The 18,872-nt window shown below is 35.1% G+C and overlaps 1 protein-coding gene across 6 annotated transcripts in view; it reads left to right on the top strand.

Moving 5' to 3' along the window:
• Window positions 1-18,872, top strand: part of ANKRD12 (ankyrin repeat domain 12) — a 124,532-nt gene that overhangs the window by 14,966 nt on the left and 90,694 nt on the right. For all 6 annotated transcript variants that reach the window (XM_077899976.1, XM_077899972.1, XM_077899974.1 and 3 more), the window contains one exon: window positions 17,729-17,866. In XM_077899976.1, coding sequence (XP_077756102.1) covers window positions 17,780-17,866 — 87 coding nt within the window. In that variant the 5' untranslated portion in view covers window positions 17,729-17,779. Of the gene's footprint in view, window positions 1-17,728; window positions 17,867-18,872 lie in introns of those variants that run through there.

Raw genomic sequence — 18,872 nt, 5'->3', positions numbered from 1 at the left:
AAAAATAAAATATAAAAAATACACAGCTGAGTTTGAAAACTAGAAAGAGGAATCTGCAGGTGCCTGAAATGGAAAAAGGACTTAAAATCATAATAGAAAACAGAGAGAAGCCCCTTTTCCTATAAAAGAAACAGATACTCCAGATACTGTGCGCTTTAATGCATTGGTGGAATCCACAGGCCCAGGAATGGCAGGGAGTTGAGCCCAGACCAGGAAGGGTTTGAATTATTCATGTGAATGAGGCAAACAAAGTCCAGCTTAGCTGCCTGGTTTATTTTTCCTGATCCATCTTCTTCCTGTCCTTTTATTTGCAACCTTTTTAGTAGCCTTTTGTGGTTTCTTTTACAAAATATATTGCTGAATCTTATTTTTATCAGCCTCAGACTCTTACCTTTTCATTAACAAGTTTAATCCATTTTCATTTATTGTATTAACACATTGGAAATTATTTACATTCTGTTTACTAAACTTCTAGTTATTTTCCACAATCAGTTTTTTGGTTTATTTGTGTTTTTTTGGGGGGAGGGGGGCTTGTTTTTGTTTGTTTTTTTAAATTTTATTTATTCATGAGAAACACAGAGGGAGAGAGGCAGACACACACAGGCAGACTCCATGCAGGAAGCCCGATGTGAGACTCGATCCCGGGACTCCAGGACCACGCTGTGGGCCGAAGGCAGGCGCCAAACCGCTGAGCCACCCAGGGATTCCCCCCACAGTTTTTTAATCCTAAATATATATGTGTGTGTGTGTGTGTATAATGTACATATCTTACCTGTAAACAAGTACTTAAATGACTTTCTCACTTTCCTCTGGTCTGCTCCACACCACCCTCTACCCTTAGTTTCCCAGTAGCCATGTTGATGTTCTGTTGAATTTTAGTTCTAGATTGTTAGGGGTGTTCTTCAAGCATCCATCCATCCTTTTTATATAAAATATGTTCTATTAGGTTATTTGCTCACTCTTACTGGCATGTATCATATAGTATTCTCATAGATTTATTTCAGTTCGTATTTGAGTACCTATATAAAAGCACTTTCAACAGGGTTTTTGTACATAAACATTCTAAGGCTTTTTATCCCTGAAAATATCTTTAGTTATCCTCACTTTTAAATACTCGATTAGATTAATTACAGATTTTTGGTTTGAAATTCTTTCCTTTAACATTTTGAAAATACTACTACGTTATTTTTTTGTTGCTTGTTTTGCTCTTTGGAAGACTCCACTAACTTCCTCTCCAAAGAGGTCATCCCAATTTCAGCAGCAGCAGCAGTGTATGAATATTCCAGTCTCCTTGAACCCTTGTCAGCACAATCTTATCAAGACTTTAATCAAGTCTTTTAAGTGAAAAAGGTGTCTTGTTTTATAGTTTTAAAATTGGATTTGAATGCTTCTGTGTGTTTATTCGACATTCGTGTTTCTTTTTCCTTGAGCTGCCTCTGTATCTTGCTTGGGGGTCGGGGGAGTTAAGTTGTCTTTTTTTTTTTTTTTTTTTAGTGATTATTAGTCCTCTTTCATTTGTGTTGCAAATGTTTTCATTTGTTGTATGATTTCTGTTTATGATATTTGCATTTCTAGTTTACAGAATTACTTAGGATTTCTAACAAAATGACTTTCAGCATTTATATCACATTTTAGAAGAACTTACCTAACTTAAAGAATTTTTTCTAGTTTTTTTTTCCTTTTTAAGATTTACTTATTTGAGAGAGAGAGTATAAGCATGAGCAGGAGGGGCAGAATGAGAGGGAGAGAGAATCTGAAGCTGACTACACAGTGAGTTGGAGCCCAATGCAGGGCTTGATCTCGTAACTCTTAGATCATAACCTGAGCTGAAACCAAGAGTCAGAGGCTTAACCGACTGCACCACCCAGGTGCTCCTCTGGTATTTCTGTGGCTTAATTTTTATGTTTATTTCTTTGACCCGGGTATTAACATTTTTAACTTGTCAGAATTATTCAAAAATTTATTTGATAAGATTTGGCAAGATAATTTTGAGAAAAAAAATGATGGACTAAAATTTATTATAAAGCTATACAAAACTATAAATAAAATAAAAAATAAAATACTCATTTGCAAAAAGCAAAACTAAACCATCGAGTGTTGGTACAAGAACGGAAAGACAGAGTACTGAAACATACAAGAAAGCCCAGAGACCAATTTGGGTATATAAAGGAATATGATTGTTACTAAAGAGTGGCATTACAGATACATGGGAAGAGTTAAAATGTCAAAAGAAGGGGCTCCTGGGTGGCTCAGTGGTTGAGCGTCTGCCTTTGGCTCAGTTTGTGACCTCAAGATCCTGGGATTGAGTCCTGCATCAGGCTCCCCCCCGGAGAGCCTGGTTCTCCCTCAGCCTATGTCTCTGTCTTTTTCTCTGTCTCTCATGAATAAATAAACAAAATATATTTTTCTAAATGTCAAAAGAAGTTAAAGGAAATAAGAGTGAGTATATTTTCTGGTCTTGACGTAGACAGTTTAAGTTTAAGCCTCAAGGAAAAGGAAAGATTCATAAAGAAAATAAGCATAAAAAACATATTTTTGGTAGTACTTTGTGTATAGTCGATTTGACACTTGTGTTCATAGCATTATTCACAGGAGTGAAGAAGTAGAAACAACCTGAATGTCCATCCGTAGATAAATGGGTAACAGATTGTGGTATATACATGCAGTGGATGGAGTAATATTCACCAAGGAAAAGGAAGGAAATTCTGATACATGCTACAACGTGGGTGAACTTTAAAGACATACTGAGTGAAATAAGCCACTCATAAAAAAACCAATATATTAAGATTTCTGTTCTACATGGTATCTAGACAGTTAAATTTATAGAGACAAAGTAAAATGGTGGTTACCAGTGGCTGGGAAGAGTAGAAATAGGGAGTTGCTGTAGGTATAGAGCTCAGTTGGGGTATGAAGAAGTTCCGAAGATGATCAGTGGTGATGCTTGCACAATAGGTGAATCTGCTTCATGCCACAGAACCGTAAACTTATAAGAAATAACAAATGATTGTGAAGATATGGAGAAAAGAAAATCCTTGTGCAGTGTTGGTGGGGATATAAACTGGTGCAATCACTATGGAAAACAGTGTGTAGATTCTTCAAAAAATTGAAAAGAGAGCTACAGCATGATTCAGTAATTCCGGTTCTGGGTATCTTTCCAAAGAAAATGAAAACACTAACCCAAAAAGATTTATGCATTTCCATGTTCATTGCAGCATTATTTGCAGTAGCCATGGTACAGAAACAACCTAAGTGTCCATTGATAAATGAAGATGTGGTGTGTATGTACAATGAAATATTCAGTCTTTAATAAAAGAATGAAGTCTTGCCATTTGCAACAATGTGGATGGACCTTGTGGGCATTACATTAAGTAAAATAAGTCAGAGAAAGACAAATACCATATGATCTCACTTACATGTAAAATCTAAAACAAAACAAAAAAACACAAAGCTTATGGATTTATAGAGACCATATTTCGACCATATTGCTGGTTGCCAGAGGTGGGAATTGGGGTCTGAGCAAAATAGGTGAAGGGGGTTAAAAGGTAAGTTGACTTATAAACAGATGGCTTCACTCTTCCATGTTACCAATTACCAAACATTCAGAGTAAATTAATACCAGTCCTCAAACTCTTCCGCAAAATACGACAGGAAGGAACTCTTCCAAAATAATTTTATGGGGCCAGAATTGTCCTGATACCAAAACCAGACAAGATAACACAAGAAAAGAAAAATTGCCACCACTGTCGTGAATGTACAAACAAAAATTCTCAACAAATACTAGCAAATCAAATTGAACAGTGTGTTGAAGGATCATACCTGATGATCAGATGGGAGTTATTCCAGGTATATGGGGGTGGTTGAAAATCCTCAAATCAGTCAATGCCCATTGAAAAATGAAGGGTAAAACTTTGTATTATCTCGATACATGCAGGAAAAGCATTTGACAAAATACAACATCCACTTACAATTAAAAAAAAAAATACATTCAACAGAGCAGGTATAGATGTAATGTACCTCAACATAATAAAGGTTTTATGTGAGAAGCTCAGAGCAAACATCAGAATCAGCAATGAAAGATTGAAAGTGTTTCTCTACAATCAGGAATAAGACAAGGATGCCCATTCTTGCTGTTTTTGTTCAGCACAGTATATGTAGTCCTAGGCAGAGCAGTTAGGCCAGAAAAAGAAATAAAAGATATTTAAATTGGAAAGGAAGAAGTAAAACTGTCATTGCAGATGACATAATATGTAGAAAGAAGTCTACCAAAAAACTGTTAGAGCTAGTAAATAAATTCAGTAAATTTGTGGGATATAAAATCAATATGCAAGATCTGTTGCATTTCTGTATACTAATAATGAACTATAAGAAAGAGAAATCTGGAAAACAGTCCCATTTACAATTGCATCAAAAAAATTACCTAAGAATAAATGTAACCAAAGAGGTGAAGGCCCTGTATATTGAAAACTGGAAGACATTAATGGAAGCAGTTGAAGATGACACAAATGGAGAGAGATTCTGTGTTAATGGATTGGAGGAATCAACATTGTTAAAATGTCCATACTAGCCAAAGCAATCTATGGATTCAGTGCAATCCCTATCAAACTTCCAGTGGCACTTTTCACAGAAATAGAACAAAGAAATTGTAAAATTTCTATGAAACCACAAAAGGTCTCGAATAGTCAAAGTAGTCTTAAGGAAGACCAAAGCTGAAGGCCCCATACTCCTTGATTTCAAACTATATTACAAAGTTTTAGTAATTAAAACAGTATGTTACTGGCATAAAAAGAGGCACAGAGATTACTGGAACAGCGTGGGGAACCCAGAAATAAACTCATACATACATGGTTAATTTACAACAACAGAGGAGCCAAGAATATACCTGGGAAAGGACAGTCTCTTCAATAAATGGTACTGGGGGAACTGGACTACTATCTTATATCCTAAACAAAAATCCGCTCAAAGTTAAAGAGCCTAAGTCATGAAACCATAAAATTCCTAGAAGAAAACGTAGGCATTTTAAGCTCCTTGACATAGGTCTTGGCAATGGTATTGAATCTGACACTGAAAGTAAAAGCAAGCAAGTCTCACTGTTTAAGTGAGACTACATCAAATTAAAAAGCTTCTGCACAACAAAGGAAACCAACAAAATGAAAAGGCAACGTACTGAATGGGAGAAAGTATTTGTAAATCATATCTGATAGGGAGTAATATCTGGAAATTATAAAGAACTCCTATAACTCTAGCAAAAAAAAAAAATCCGATTTAAAAATAGCAAGATCTGAATAGACATTTTTCCAAAGACCACCTGCAAGTTGCCAACAGGTACACAAAAGAATGCTCAACATCATTAATCATTAGGGAAATGTAAATGAAAGCCACAATGAGATATCTGCTCACACTTGATAGAATGGCTATTAGACAAGAAGTTAAGTGTTGATGCAGATGTGGAGAACAGGGAACCCTTCTCATGCACTGTTGGTGGGAATATAAATTGGTACAGCCACTATGGAAAATAGTATGAAAGTTCCTCAAAAAATTAAAAATAGAACTATCATATCTAAGAATTCCATTTTTTAAAAAAGATTTATTTATTCATAGAGACACACAGAGAGAGAGAGAGAGAGAGGCAGAGACACAGGCAGAGGGAGAAGCGGGCTCCATGCAGGAAGCCCGACGCGGGACTCGATCCCGGGTCTCCAGGATCACGCCCTGGGCTGCAGGCGGTGCTAAACCACTGCGCCACCGGGGCTGCCCTAAGAATTCCATTTTTGAGTATCTGTGCAAAGAAAACTAAATAGTTGGAAAGACATATGCACCCCCGTGTTTATTGCACCGTTGTTTACAATAGCCAATATATGGAAACAGCCTGTTTGTTCATTGATTGATGAATGGATAAAGAAATTATGGTATGTATTGTAGAGAAGGAAAAATTCCTCCTTTATACTTTAAAGTTTTAGAGCTGGACTAAAAATTAAATTTACATGAGACAGATTAACAGGAGAAAAAACCCAAATCTTTATTATGTGCTCATGGGGGCCCCATAATGAAATGAGACCCAAGAAATGACCAAGGCAGGAAGTTCTTACACTTTTTAGACAAAGAGAGATTTGTGAGGAATTAAGAGGGTGAAGAAAACATGTTTGGCAACTTTAATTAGTAGGAATTCTAAGTGAAATTTGGGCTGAGGTAGTAGATTAGTTTCTGTAGCTTTGTAATTTTTGAGGTCCCTATCTCTGGTGATAAGGATGCCTTTTTACTTCTTAGTACAGGCAGGGTGCCTTTAAATGGGAGATCCAGTTCCTGCTTTCAAGAGGACAAAAGAGTACATAAGTGTCCTTGCACTGGCTGCTTCCCAAGTAGCTACAATTCAAAATAATTGATATGTCATTGTGGTAGATTTTGGGTGGCTTTACCCTGCCCCTACAACACACACATATTGGAATATCATTCAGCAATAAAAATGAATGAAATCTTGCCTTTTGCGAAAACATGGATGCCCCATGAGGGCAGTTGTGCTAAGTGAAATAAGCCAGACAAAGAGACAACTACTGTATGATCTCCCTTAAATTTGAGATCTAAGAAAAAACAGCAATAACAACCAACCAAAAAAACAAGTTCATAGATACAGAGAGCAGATTAGTGGTTGCTAGAGGTGGGGGGTAAATGGTGAAGAGGGTCAAAGAGTAAAAAAACAGTGGGAAAAAGTCATAAAGATGTAATATACACATAGTGACAGCATGGCTAATGCTGTATTGCAAATTTGAAAATTGCTAAGAGCAAAACTTAGAAGTTCTCATTGGGAGGGAAATAATTTGCAACTGTGTATGGTGACAGATGTTAATTAGACTTCTTGTGACCATTCAACAATATATACAAATACGGAATCATGTTTCACACTTGAAACTAATGTAATGTTACATGTCAATTGTACTTCCATAAAAAAAGTTGAGGTGGCAAATTCTATATTAGGTATATTTTAACACAATTTAAATTTTATATATAACTTAAATATAAGATATATAATTATGGATGCATAATTATAATTACTATAATTTAACCACAATTTAAATTATAATTTAAATTTAAATCATGTATAATTTGTATACACCCAGGCATACTTCGTTTTATTGTGCTTTGCTTTATTGTGCTTTACAGATGCTGCTTTTTTCTTTTCTCTTTTTTTTGCAAATTGGATGTAACGGCAACCCTGTGTTGAGCAAGTCTGTCTGCCATTTTTCCAACAGCATTTGCTCACTTTGTTTCTTTGTATCACATTCTGGTAATTCTTACAATATTTCAAAATTTTTCATTATTATATTTGTCATAGTGATCTGTGATCAAGGATTACAACTCAGAAAAAAAATTTTTAATTAAGGTATGTCCATTTTTTTTAACTTCATAGATTACAGTGTAGTGTAAACATAAGTAGTGTAAACATAACTTCCATGTGTGCTGGAAAACCAGAAAATTCATTTGATTCATTTCATTACAGTTTTCACTTTACTGCAGTAGTCTGGAATCAAACCTGCAATATCTCTGAAATGTGTGTGTGTGTGTGTGTGTGTGTACACAACAAAAATAATAGCATCATTTTTCTGCTTTGACAAGACAATAGAAAAATGATAAATACCACAGTAGAAAACTAGCAAAGGATACTAAAAATTCTGGAGAAAAATGGAGTAGTGGCTAAATAAAGTGCAGTGAAAAAGTGTTTGGTAGTGAGAAGTCCAAGAACCTAAAGGATCAGTGTGAGATAGGATATAGACATGAACTTTGAGGAAAACCGTGACAGAAGAGGGATTTGAGGTAGAGATATAGGCTGTGATAAAAGGCAGTATGAGGTAAAGTGACTGGGAGGTTTGTAGGTGCTTGCAGTAAAAAGGGTAGAGGGAAATGTTATTTAATGGTTCCCAAATCATTAAAATTACCTGGGGGACTTTCTTTCAATAAATATTTTACTTTAAAGATTTTCAGAAAAATTTCAAAGATGAAATAGTGTTACTATGTATCTCACACCAATTTTCTGTTATTGTCTTACATTATCATAGTACAGTTGTCATAATTGACACATTATTATTATTTGAAGTCTATACTTTATTCAGATTTCTATAATTTTTACGTAATGTCATTTTCCTGTTCCAGGAATCCCATGCAGGATGCCATGTTACATTTAGTCATGTCTCCTATGCTCCCCTTGGCTGTAATGATTTCTTAGACTTTCCTTGTTTTTGATGGTCTTGACCATTTTAAGGAGTACCAATCCGGTATTTTTGAAGAGTGCCCCACTCTATGAATTTGTCTTAGTTTTTCTTGTGATTATACTAGTGTGTTTTTAGGGAGGAAGACCACATAGGTAAAGTGCCATTTTCATCACATCTTATCAAGGGTACATACTATCCATGTGACTTGACCACTGTTAATGCTAACTTAGTCACTTTGCTGAGATAATATTTGTCAGGTTTTTCAAGTTACTTTGTTTTCCCTCTTTCTGTGCTGTATTTTTTGGGAGGAAGTTACTCTATGCAACCTACACTTAGAGTGGGGACAGTGCTTCACCTCCTTAAGATCAGAATAACTACATAAATGACCTGAAATTCTTCATGGAAAATTTGTCTGTTCTCTCCCATTTTTTAATTTGTTCAATCATTTATATCCGGGTAGACACAGATATTTATACCTTGGGTTATAATGCAGTACCACTTATTTATCCTGTTGCTGAAAGTGTTCTGACTTCTCCAATTGGGATCTCTTTCGGTTGACACCTGTATCCTTTTGACACCTTCCCATTGTTCAGTTTATATATTTATGTATTTTTTGAGCACTTCCTTACTTTATAGTACAGGAGTTTCCAAATTGACCTTGTATATTTCCTGTCTCAGTCCTAGGATCAGCCATTTTTTTAAGCCCTGGTTGCTTTGGATAAAGGTACTGTAACCATGATCCTCGGTATTAGGTGTTCTCCTTGCTATGGTGTGTTTTTGTTCCTGGGCTTGCTAGGTGATGCAGGAAGGAAATCTGTGTATGTAAACTAATTCTGCATATGCACATCTATAAGTATTTTTGTATGAAACTGTGTCTACACTAAGCTAACCATGAGTTCATACTGTCTCAAACAAGAATTCATTACATTTATTTCAGCCTTTTCCTGACTTGCCTTTCTGCAGTCTCCCACTCAAACAGTGAGAACCTTAGCTCCTACCATTCAGTATTCATTTACTCAAGTGTTCATTTCCAGGATACAAGGTTAGTTGACCCTTGAACAACACAGTATATTTTAGGGTACTCTCTCCCTGTCAAAAATCCACATTTAACTTTTAACTCCTCAAAAACTTTACTAATAGGGAGAACCACAAGAGATCACTTTTTACTGTGATGCACAATTTTGTAGAGATGATTGGCGTGACATGACATTTTAAGTGGATACTTGCAACACTGAGCCCACCACAGTAGCAGCAGCAACAGGGTGTGGCAGTGAAATTATTCCAAGTAGTACAAGATGTGTGTGTGACAGTTAATTTTATAGTTATTTAATACTGTATCTTTACATGTGTTTTCATTTCTCTTGACTGCAAATGGTATAGTCTCTGGATATGTACATTTTTATAAATTACATTTTCTTACTACAGATTTCTGTATATTTGATGGTAGTAAATGGTACAGTATACTAGTATCTATGTATTTTATGCATACTTGAGGTACCTAACTTTTTCTTAGTTTTTTCACTATTTCTGGACTATGTAGTTCATATGTGAGTTTTTTCAAATTGTTACAAATCTCTAAAAATGTTTCTAATGTACAATTATTGAAAAATTCCACATATAAAGTGGACCTGTGGAGTTCAAACCCATGTTGTTCAAGGCTCAACTATATAGTAGTTTCAGAATTGACCTATACCACCAGGGACCTTTTTTTATTGAAATAAAATTCTCATATAATTCACCATTTTAACCATTTTAAAGTGTACAATTCAGCACTTTTAGGTATATTCACAGTGTTTTGCAACTATCCCCATTACCTAATTCTAGAACATTTTTAATTACCCAAAAAGAAACCATATACCCATTAAGTAGTCACTCCATTTCCTTCTTCCAGTCCCTGGCAGCCACTAAAGGCAGCTTTTTAAAAAGTGGTATTTATCTCCTTTCCCAGATATTCTGATTCAGTAGTTCTAAAGATAAAGCTAGACATCTGTATCTTTAAAAAAAAAAGAAAAAAAGAAAAAAAAAAGCTGCTTTGCTTCTGGTAGTCAGGCAAGTTTGAATTACCGGGTGGCATAAGCCTAAAAGAACAGCATATTTTGAGTAAATTGAAATGTTCTAGAAGCAGTAATGTGAATCAAAGAGGATCTCATCAAAGCTAAAAACAAATGCCAACGCAGTTTGATTGTCTTTAATTTAAAAGTCAGTTTAGGCAGGGTTGAAGTGAGGGAAAGAAACCATTTTATAAAATGTCAGCTTGTTGCATCTGTGTTTAGATTTCAGTTAACTTTTAATCCATGTCGTCTGTGTTCATCCATTACCAAGTTTTGGTTTCAGTACTTTGTTCTGCTTATTTTCTCTTGGGTGTTTTTTTTTTTCCTCCCCAACTTTCTTTCTTTCTTTTCTTTCTTTTCTTTCTTTCTTTCTCTCCTTATCTTAGTCCACTTAGAGGAAAGCTTCCCTTTCTTCCTGGCACCAATACCTTGGTAAAAATGTACTCTTAAAGGATGAGTACTAATCGTCAAGTAGATAAGAGCTGTAGTAGTAAAGCAAAGCATATCTGATAACTTAATTGGGAAAGATTTGCTCACAGACTTTGAGTTTGATACCTTCTCATTTTGTAGATAGAAGCTAAAGACAAATTCTGGTATTTTGTGATAACCCTATAAGGAATTTTGAAGTCGAACTTGTAGTTGGAAAATAGAATGACTGTACTTAAAATTGGAAGATAGAGTAACTAGAGCTAACAAAAATGTAATGTCTAAAGCATTTGTTCTGAGGGTTCAGTGCCTACTGAATACTAAAAAACTATATAGTGATCTCAAAATACAGTTTTCTTTAGTTTCAAGAAACACTTCCATAGATTTTCATTTTTACTTTCTATAATCTTTATGTCCATACCATGGACCATAACTTCACAAATTCTATTACCTACTTCTGTTCTCCAAAGTTCTCTTCTAGCCATACTACCAACTGTTTTTCTCTCCTATCTTGCAAATAGTCTACTAGTCTTTTCTTTCTTGGATCCTTTCCATTAATCCTCACTCATTTTGTCATGTTGAGTAGCATTTCCCTACTCCCAAGATTGCTCCCAAAACTTATATATTATTTACTTCTTGGTTAGTTTTTCAAAGCATTTTCCCAACAAAGTTTGGCTTCTTCCTTTGGGAGATTTTGTACTCTCTGTTAGGAAGATAAAGTTTTCTCCAAATTGTTAGCCTTAGGATGAAGAGTAAGTCATAAACAAAAAAGAGCAACATTAATTTTCCCTGAAGAATCAGTTTTGTTGTTATACTAAGAAGTCTGTCAAGCGAGACTTGACATCATTGCAGTTATGTCAGCCTTCAAGGATGCTTATCTAGATCATTCTTTTTGAGTTAGTTGTGTTGTTTGAATCTGCTGTTCTTGTTATTACACCTTAGCGTTAGGTTAGTGACATTGGTGCTGGTTAAGTTAGTTTTACTTGTTTGGTTAAACTTTACATTGTGTAGTGATATGCATTTTTATCAATAGTTTTTGGCAAATTTCCAGTAACTGGACTGTTTAGAAATGCACGTATTGTGTCCCAAAAATGAGTCAGTAAGACCCTTTTTGCTAAAGCAAATGCATATGTAATCTAAGGAGGTTGGTTATAGAATGATATTTTTTCTACAGGAAAGAAGGATTGGGTAAGGTAGATGGATGATGGGGTCTTTTGTCCCACCTTACTTTAAGTCAAGAGATTTTTTTTTTTTTTTTTTTTTTAAGATTTATTCATGAGAGACACACACACAGAGAGAGAGAGAGAGAGAGACCGGCAGAGAGAGAAGCAGGCTCTATGCTGGGAGCCTGATGTGAGACTGGATCCCGAGACTCCAGGACCACACCCTGGGCCAAAGGCAGGCCCTAAACCCCTGAGCCATCCAGGGATCCCCAAGTCAAGAGATATAAAATACAAAAGTTTTCTCCCAGTTAGGTGATTCTCCCCCTGCCCTGCCTCCCACTCCCCACATCATAAGCAGTTTCTAGAGATCCCAATGAAGGGGGCTTTGAAAAATCAGTTTGGAAAATACGGTTTAAAGTTTTATTTAAATGTAAAGAATTGTGTAAAACTTGTCATTTTCTAATTCTCTAAAGGGAAAAAAATATAACCTGTAGTTTGCAAGCTTCTGTTAAGACTGTTTTAAACTTAAAAATCTACAGAGGGCAATAATTGAGTAAGCAACAAATTTTCTATCTAAAGTGGAGGGAAAAATAAACTTCTAGAGAAGCCAGTGTTAAAGTTGATAATTAGGAGGCCGTAACAAAAAACTAATAGTTGCTGTGTATACTTCCCAGAAAAATGGAAACAGATCAATCTAAGAGAAGAAAGCTGTGGAGCATTTATGACATAAGTAACAGTCAATAGAACAAAATAAATATGATACCAGTGTTTGCTCTTTAGGATCGATCTTGTAAGTTAAAGTACTCTCACAAAGAATCATCCTGAGAAGAAAGGAAATGACAGTCAAAAAAATTAAATGAGACTGCATCAGGCTACCTAATGTATTTTTTATTTTATTTTTTTATTAAGATTTTATTTATTTATTCATGAGAGACAGAGAGAGAGAGAGAGAAGCAGAGACACAGGCAGAGGGAGAAGCAGGCTCCATGCAGGGAGCCTGACATGGAACTCAATCCCCGGTCTCCAGGATCACGCCCTGGGCTGAAGGCGGCACTAAACTGCTGAACCACCCCGGCTGCCCGTGTAGTTATTTTTTAAATTAAGGTGATAGCCCACACACCCACATGCATGCAGGTTGTGTGTATATATATATACACATACACACACACACACACTTATATGGTAGAAATATCCCATCTTAAATTAATGAAATAAATTCTTTCTAATGAGATCTCTTATAATATCATTAAAAATACTCACTAATTTTCAAATTTTCCTAATGATAAGAACCACTGGGATACTTATTAAAAGTACAAATTCTTGGTTCCATTTCAAACCTGCTATATCTGTATTTTAACAAGCACTCCAGGAAATTTTATTAAGTAGGACACATTAAACTAAAAACCTTTTGCACAGCAAAGAAAACAATGGAAAGGTAGCCTTTGTAATGAGTTAAAATATTGGCAAACCATATATCTGGTAAGGGATTAATGTCCAAAATATATAAGGAACTCATACAACTCAGTAGCAGACAAACTCAATTTAAAAATGGGCAAAGGACCTGAACATTTTTCCAAAGTACACACATGGACAAGTAGAAGAAAAGGTGCTCGATATCACTAGGGAAATGCAAATCAAAGCCATGATGAGATCTCACCTAAGACCTGTTAGAATGGCTGTTACCAAAAAGACAAGAGATAGCAAGAGTTGGTGACTATATGTAAGAAAAGTCCTTTATACACTGTTGTTGGGAATGTAAATTGTGTAGCCACTCTGGAAAAGAGCATGAAGTGTCCTCAAAAAATTAAAAATATAACTGCTATCTGATCCAGCAATTCCACTTTAGGGTATGTACCTAGAGGAAATGGAATCAATGTCTCAAAGTGATATCTCTACTCATATGGGTGTTGTAGCAATAGTCACAATAGCCAAATAGAGAATCAGCCTTTTTTTTTTTTTTTTAAAGATTTTATTTATTCATGAGAGAGAGAGACAGACAGGCGGAGACACAGGCAGAGGGAGAAACAGGCTCCATGCAGGGAGCCTGACGTGGGACTCGATCCCGGGACTCCATCCTGGGACTCCATGCCGGGATTCCAGGATCATGCCCTGGGCCTAAGGCAGGCGCTAAACCGCTGAGCCACCTGGGCTGCCCGAGAATCAGCCTTAATGTCTGTTGATGGATGGGTGAATGGATAAAGAGAATATGGTCTTCATATTTACAATGGAATATTTTTCAGCCATTGGAAAATAAAGGAAATCCTGCCGTTTGTGCCAACATGGATGAACTTGAAGGACGTTACACTAAGTGAGATAAGCCAGAGACAGAAAGATAAATACTGTATGATCTCACTTATATGTGGAATTTAAAAATGAACTCACAGAAGCAAAGAGTAGAATGATGGTTGCTGGGGATTGGTGGAAATGAGATGTATAGCATGGTGACTGTAGTTAATAATAATGTATTTTATACTTAAAAGTTTCCAAGAGTATAGATCTTAAGCACTCTTACTGCACACACACAGATAAAATGTTAATTGTATGACAGGATGGATGTTTTAATTAGCTTGATTGTGGTAATCATTTCACAGTGTATACATGTATCAGATTACCACGTTGTACACCTTAGATATATACAGTTTTTGTTTGTCAGTTTTACCTCACTAGAGCCCAGGGTGGGGGGGAGGGGGATGATGAAGTGTGATGAGAGTGCACATTCTTGATCTTTGGAGACAAAGCATTCAAGTTCTGTTACTAGGAGTTGTCATTAATGAGTTACTAATTTTTATCAAATGCTTTTTCTGTGTCTGTTGAGACTATCATTTGTTTTTTGCTTTTAGTTGGTTAATACAATGAATTGCATAGATTGATTTTCACACATTAAACTGATGAGTTAGGGGATCCCTGGGTGGCTCAGTGGGTGGCCTGCCTTTGGCCCAGGGCGCCATCCTGGAGCCCCGGGATCAAGTCCCACCTAGGGCTCCCGGCATGGAGCCTGCCTCTCCCTCTGCCTGTGTTTCTGCCTCTCTCTCTCTATGTCTATCATAAATAAATAAAATTTTTTTAAAAATAAATAAATAAAATAAAAATAAACTGACGAGTTACTGGGAGTACCCCAAATCCCACTTTTCATAATGGATTGTCCTTTTTATATGTAGTTGAATTTAATTTCCTAATATTTTATTGAAGATTTTCTTGTATATGATCATGAGCTATTATATTGATCTATAGTTTTTTGTTTTTAAGTGGGCTCCATCCATGCCCCATGTGGAGCTTAACACAGGGCTTTAATTCACAACCCTGAGATCAAGAGTCAGGCACTTAACTGAGCCAGCCCAGGCACCCCAATTATTTTAAATTTATTAATGTTTGTTTTTGACCCATCATGTGGCCTATCTTGGTGAATATTCTTTGTGCCCTTGGAAAGAATGAATATTTTCCTATTGGGCAGATTTTTATACAAATGTCATTTAGATCCAGTTGAATTGATGGCATTTTTTAGTTCTTTTATATCCTTGGTGATCTTTTGTCTTACTGAGAATAGTTGAAGCTTTCAACTATAATTATGAGTTTGTCTATTTCGCCTGTCAATTTTTTCAGATTTTGCTTCCTGTATTTTGAAGCTCTGTTGCTAGTTGCATACACATTTAGTGAACTGATCTTTTTGTCAAGGTGTAATATGTAAAGTTCCTCTTTGCTCTGAGATCAGTTTTGTCTGATAATAATGTAGTGACTCTAGCTTTCCTTTGATTAGTGCTTGCATGGCATATCTTTTTTCCATTATTTTACTTTTAACCTACCTATATCGTTACGAAGTAAATTTCTTGTTAATAGCTTATTGTATGGTTGTTTTCCCCTTTCCTTCTGATAGCCACCTTTTAGTTTTCTTTTCACTTTTCTATTTAATTCCAGTATAATTAACATATAGTGTTATAGTAGTTTCAGGTGTGCACTCTGACATTTTAATTAGTGTGTTTAGTCCATTTGTACTTCATATCATTATTGGTATGTTTGGATGTTTTCATTTACCTAACATGATTTTGATTATCCTGTGCAAACTATAGTTTGCATATTGGTTGCTCTAGCTTTTACACTATATAGCATGGGCTTAGAACCTAACTATATATTAAATGCTTAATATTTATTGATGTCATATTTTTAGAATCTAATTTTCATTTTTACTCTGAAATTTTCTAAATTAAGTAATTGAAAGATACTATAAGCTGCTTCCTAACACAGTCCATTAATAGAATACTATTGCTGTATATAATTTGCTTTAAAAATATTTGTGATACTTCTACATTCACCAATAACTTTCTTTGCTTGATTTATAAAGGTATAGTGCTTTATCTTTACAGTCTCACCTAGACTAATGCCTGTTGATAATATGCAGATCCATTTTGCTTTTGAGTCAGAATTTTTCTGTTTATATATGACTCATAACTATAACTCTGTAAGCTTTACACAAGGCTAGTTTGAGGGCAGTGCTATGTTTAAATGATTCTATTTATATAGGAATAGTTGGAACAGTTAAATGATCCCAAGATAAACTCTGCCTCATGTGTATAATATCAAAAAGTTTCTTTATTCAAGTTTATTTCCTCCTCTATAAATGAAAGATTTGAACTATTTGAACTCTGGCAGTTATTTCTGTTGGAATGTATTCTAATTTGGCTGTGTTCAGATTAATTGAATCTAGTTTTAATAATTTACAAGTTAACTCAGTTCATTTAAGGGATTTTGGGGTTTGTTTCATCTATTGAAATCAGACATTTTAATAAGTACCAATAGAACAATTTGAAGAACACAGAAGATTTTACTAATCTTCTAGGTATGTGGGTTTTAATAATTCACATAGATGCTAGAATGTAGCTTACTTTTAGTTAGACCCATAATATTCATCCATAGGAAATTTATTGCATGAAATAATTAGAAATTAAGCTTGTCAGTCGTTTTGTTGTCCACGTCTTGCTCCTGTTGGCCAGCAACCTCAGTCTAGCCCAGTGCTATACAATAGAGCTCTCTGTGATAATAGAAGTATATATCTGTATTATACAATAGTTACTTAATTTTAGTTAATTTAACTTTTAACAGCCACATGTAGCTAGTGGGTCATCAGACGGCAACATTGGTCTAGTCGCATGGCTTCCCTTTTTATATGTAAAACTACCTTCTGGGAATTTTTTTTGGATTTCAAGTGTAAGCTTGTATGTAAGCATACGCTTCTAAGAAGTTTCTTGACCTATTGCAGAGCAGGAGACAGAAGGCTGAAGAAATTAGAAAGAAAATGATACATGACATAATAATTACAGGATGATAAACTTTAAGCAAATGAGTAGGTTGATAAAGTGACTAACTGCCTGGGAATGTCTGAGAGTTGAGTGAAGGAAAATAAACACTCCAGGATTTTTAAGTAGGAACGGTTTCATAAATTTAAGTTAATTTAAAATGGAATTAGATATTGTAAAATTGCAATCAAACCTATCATATTCTTGGCTGGGTTTTCAGAAGTAAATTCCAGACCAGTGCAGAACTACCAGAGAATCTAGTAGGACCTTCTACCTCTAGAAGACAGGCTAAAATGACACTTTGCTACTGCTTTCACTTACACTGCTTGTGGTTCCCTGGAAAACTAGATACTAGATACTAGTCTAGAGAAGGTGGGAAGAAATATAAAAGTAGTTCTTTCTTCTTTTCAATGACAAACTGAGTGGACTGTAACAAGAGAATTTTAATCAGAAGCTCAAATTCTTAAACGAAAACTTACTTTAGGCTAGGACTTACAGAGACCTAGAGAATAACAAATTATATTAACTGTGGTGTATACATTTAAGTAAGTTTCATTGCATATGTATACAAATAACCCTTATATATCCATTCTTTACAGATCCAGGATGAGAAGACTGATAAAAGAAGAAGCTAGCTGAACAGCTATAAGATGCCCAAATCTGGGTTCACAAAACCAGTTCAGAGTGAAAATTCTGACAGTGACAGCAATATGGTAGAAAAACCATATGGAAGAAAGGTATATAATTATACTAAAAATGTGTTAAGTCTTGGAATTGGGAAAAATTCCCCATTTAGTATTTTTAATAATTACCCATAAAATAAAAAGCAGTTGGATGCTAGATAAACCCAAACCATTGACCTAAATCCTTTAGAATTAAACTGGATTCTTAGGAATAAGATTGTTTTTCAGTCCTTAGATAACACAGTTACTAATATGGCATATTTATTTAAGAAATAATTGAGAGGGGGTGAAAAAAAAATCCAAGACCTCACAATTATTTGGCGTTTCTTTCTCCACCTTTTCACCCTACTTCCAGTAGCAAAACATACACAGTAGCAGTTGCATTGTCCATGTCTTTAATCTTGGATAAATTTACATAACTTTTCCAAACTCCGTGTCTCTAATGGAGGACAAGAGTACTTTATAGAATTGTTTAATAGTGAAATGGCATAAGTATTGTGCCTAATACAATGATTGTTAAATATTTTGTGCTCAATAAATGTTAACGGTTCTTGTTAATTATTAGTCATTGCCGATGACTTACGATTTTGTCTTTTTACATCTGTCCTCCTTCATTCCTATTTAATTTAGGTCCTCAAAACCTTCCTTTAGATTTCTGTGGTTGTCTTCCAACTGTTCTCTCCTTTATCTAGTTAATTTTACACATTATCTTTTGAGTTTTTCTTTTTGCTTTTTTGGTTTTCCTCTTTTCTTCCCCCTAAATCATTTTCCTATTGAAGGACATCTGAAATGTTTCCGGTTTTTGGCAAATATGAATAGAGCTGTGATGAGCATTCGTGTACAAATCTTTTTTTTAAATAGCTTTATTGAAGTATAATTTATATACCCTTAAAATATACTCATTTAGTGTATAATCCAATGATTTTTAGTAAACTCACAAAGTTGTGCAGCCATCCTCACAATCCAGTTTACCACATTTCCATCATTGCTAAATGATCCTCGTGCCCATTTGCATTCAGTCCCTATTCCCACCTCAACCCCAGGCAACCCCAATCTTCTT

Source organism: Canis aureus, chromosome 6, assembly GCF_053574225.1.
Source record: "Canis aureus isolate CA01 chromosome 6, VMU_Caureus_v.1.0, whole genome shotgun sequence".
Classification (NCBI taxonomy): Eukaryota; Metazoa; Chordata; class Mammalia; order Carnivora; family Canidae; genus Canis; species Canis aureus.
This window is presented reverse-complemented; position numbering and strand designations above follow the sequence as displayed.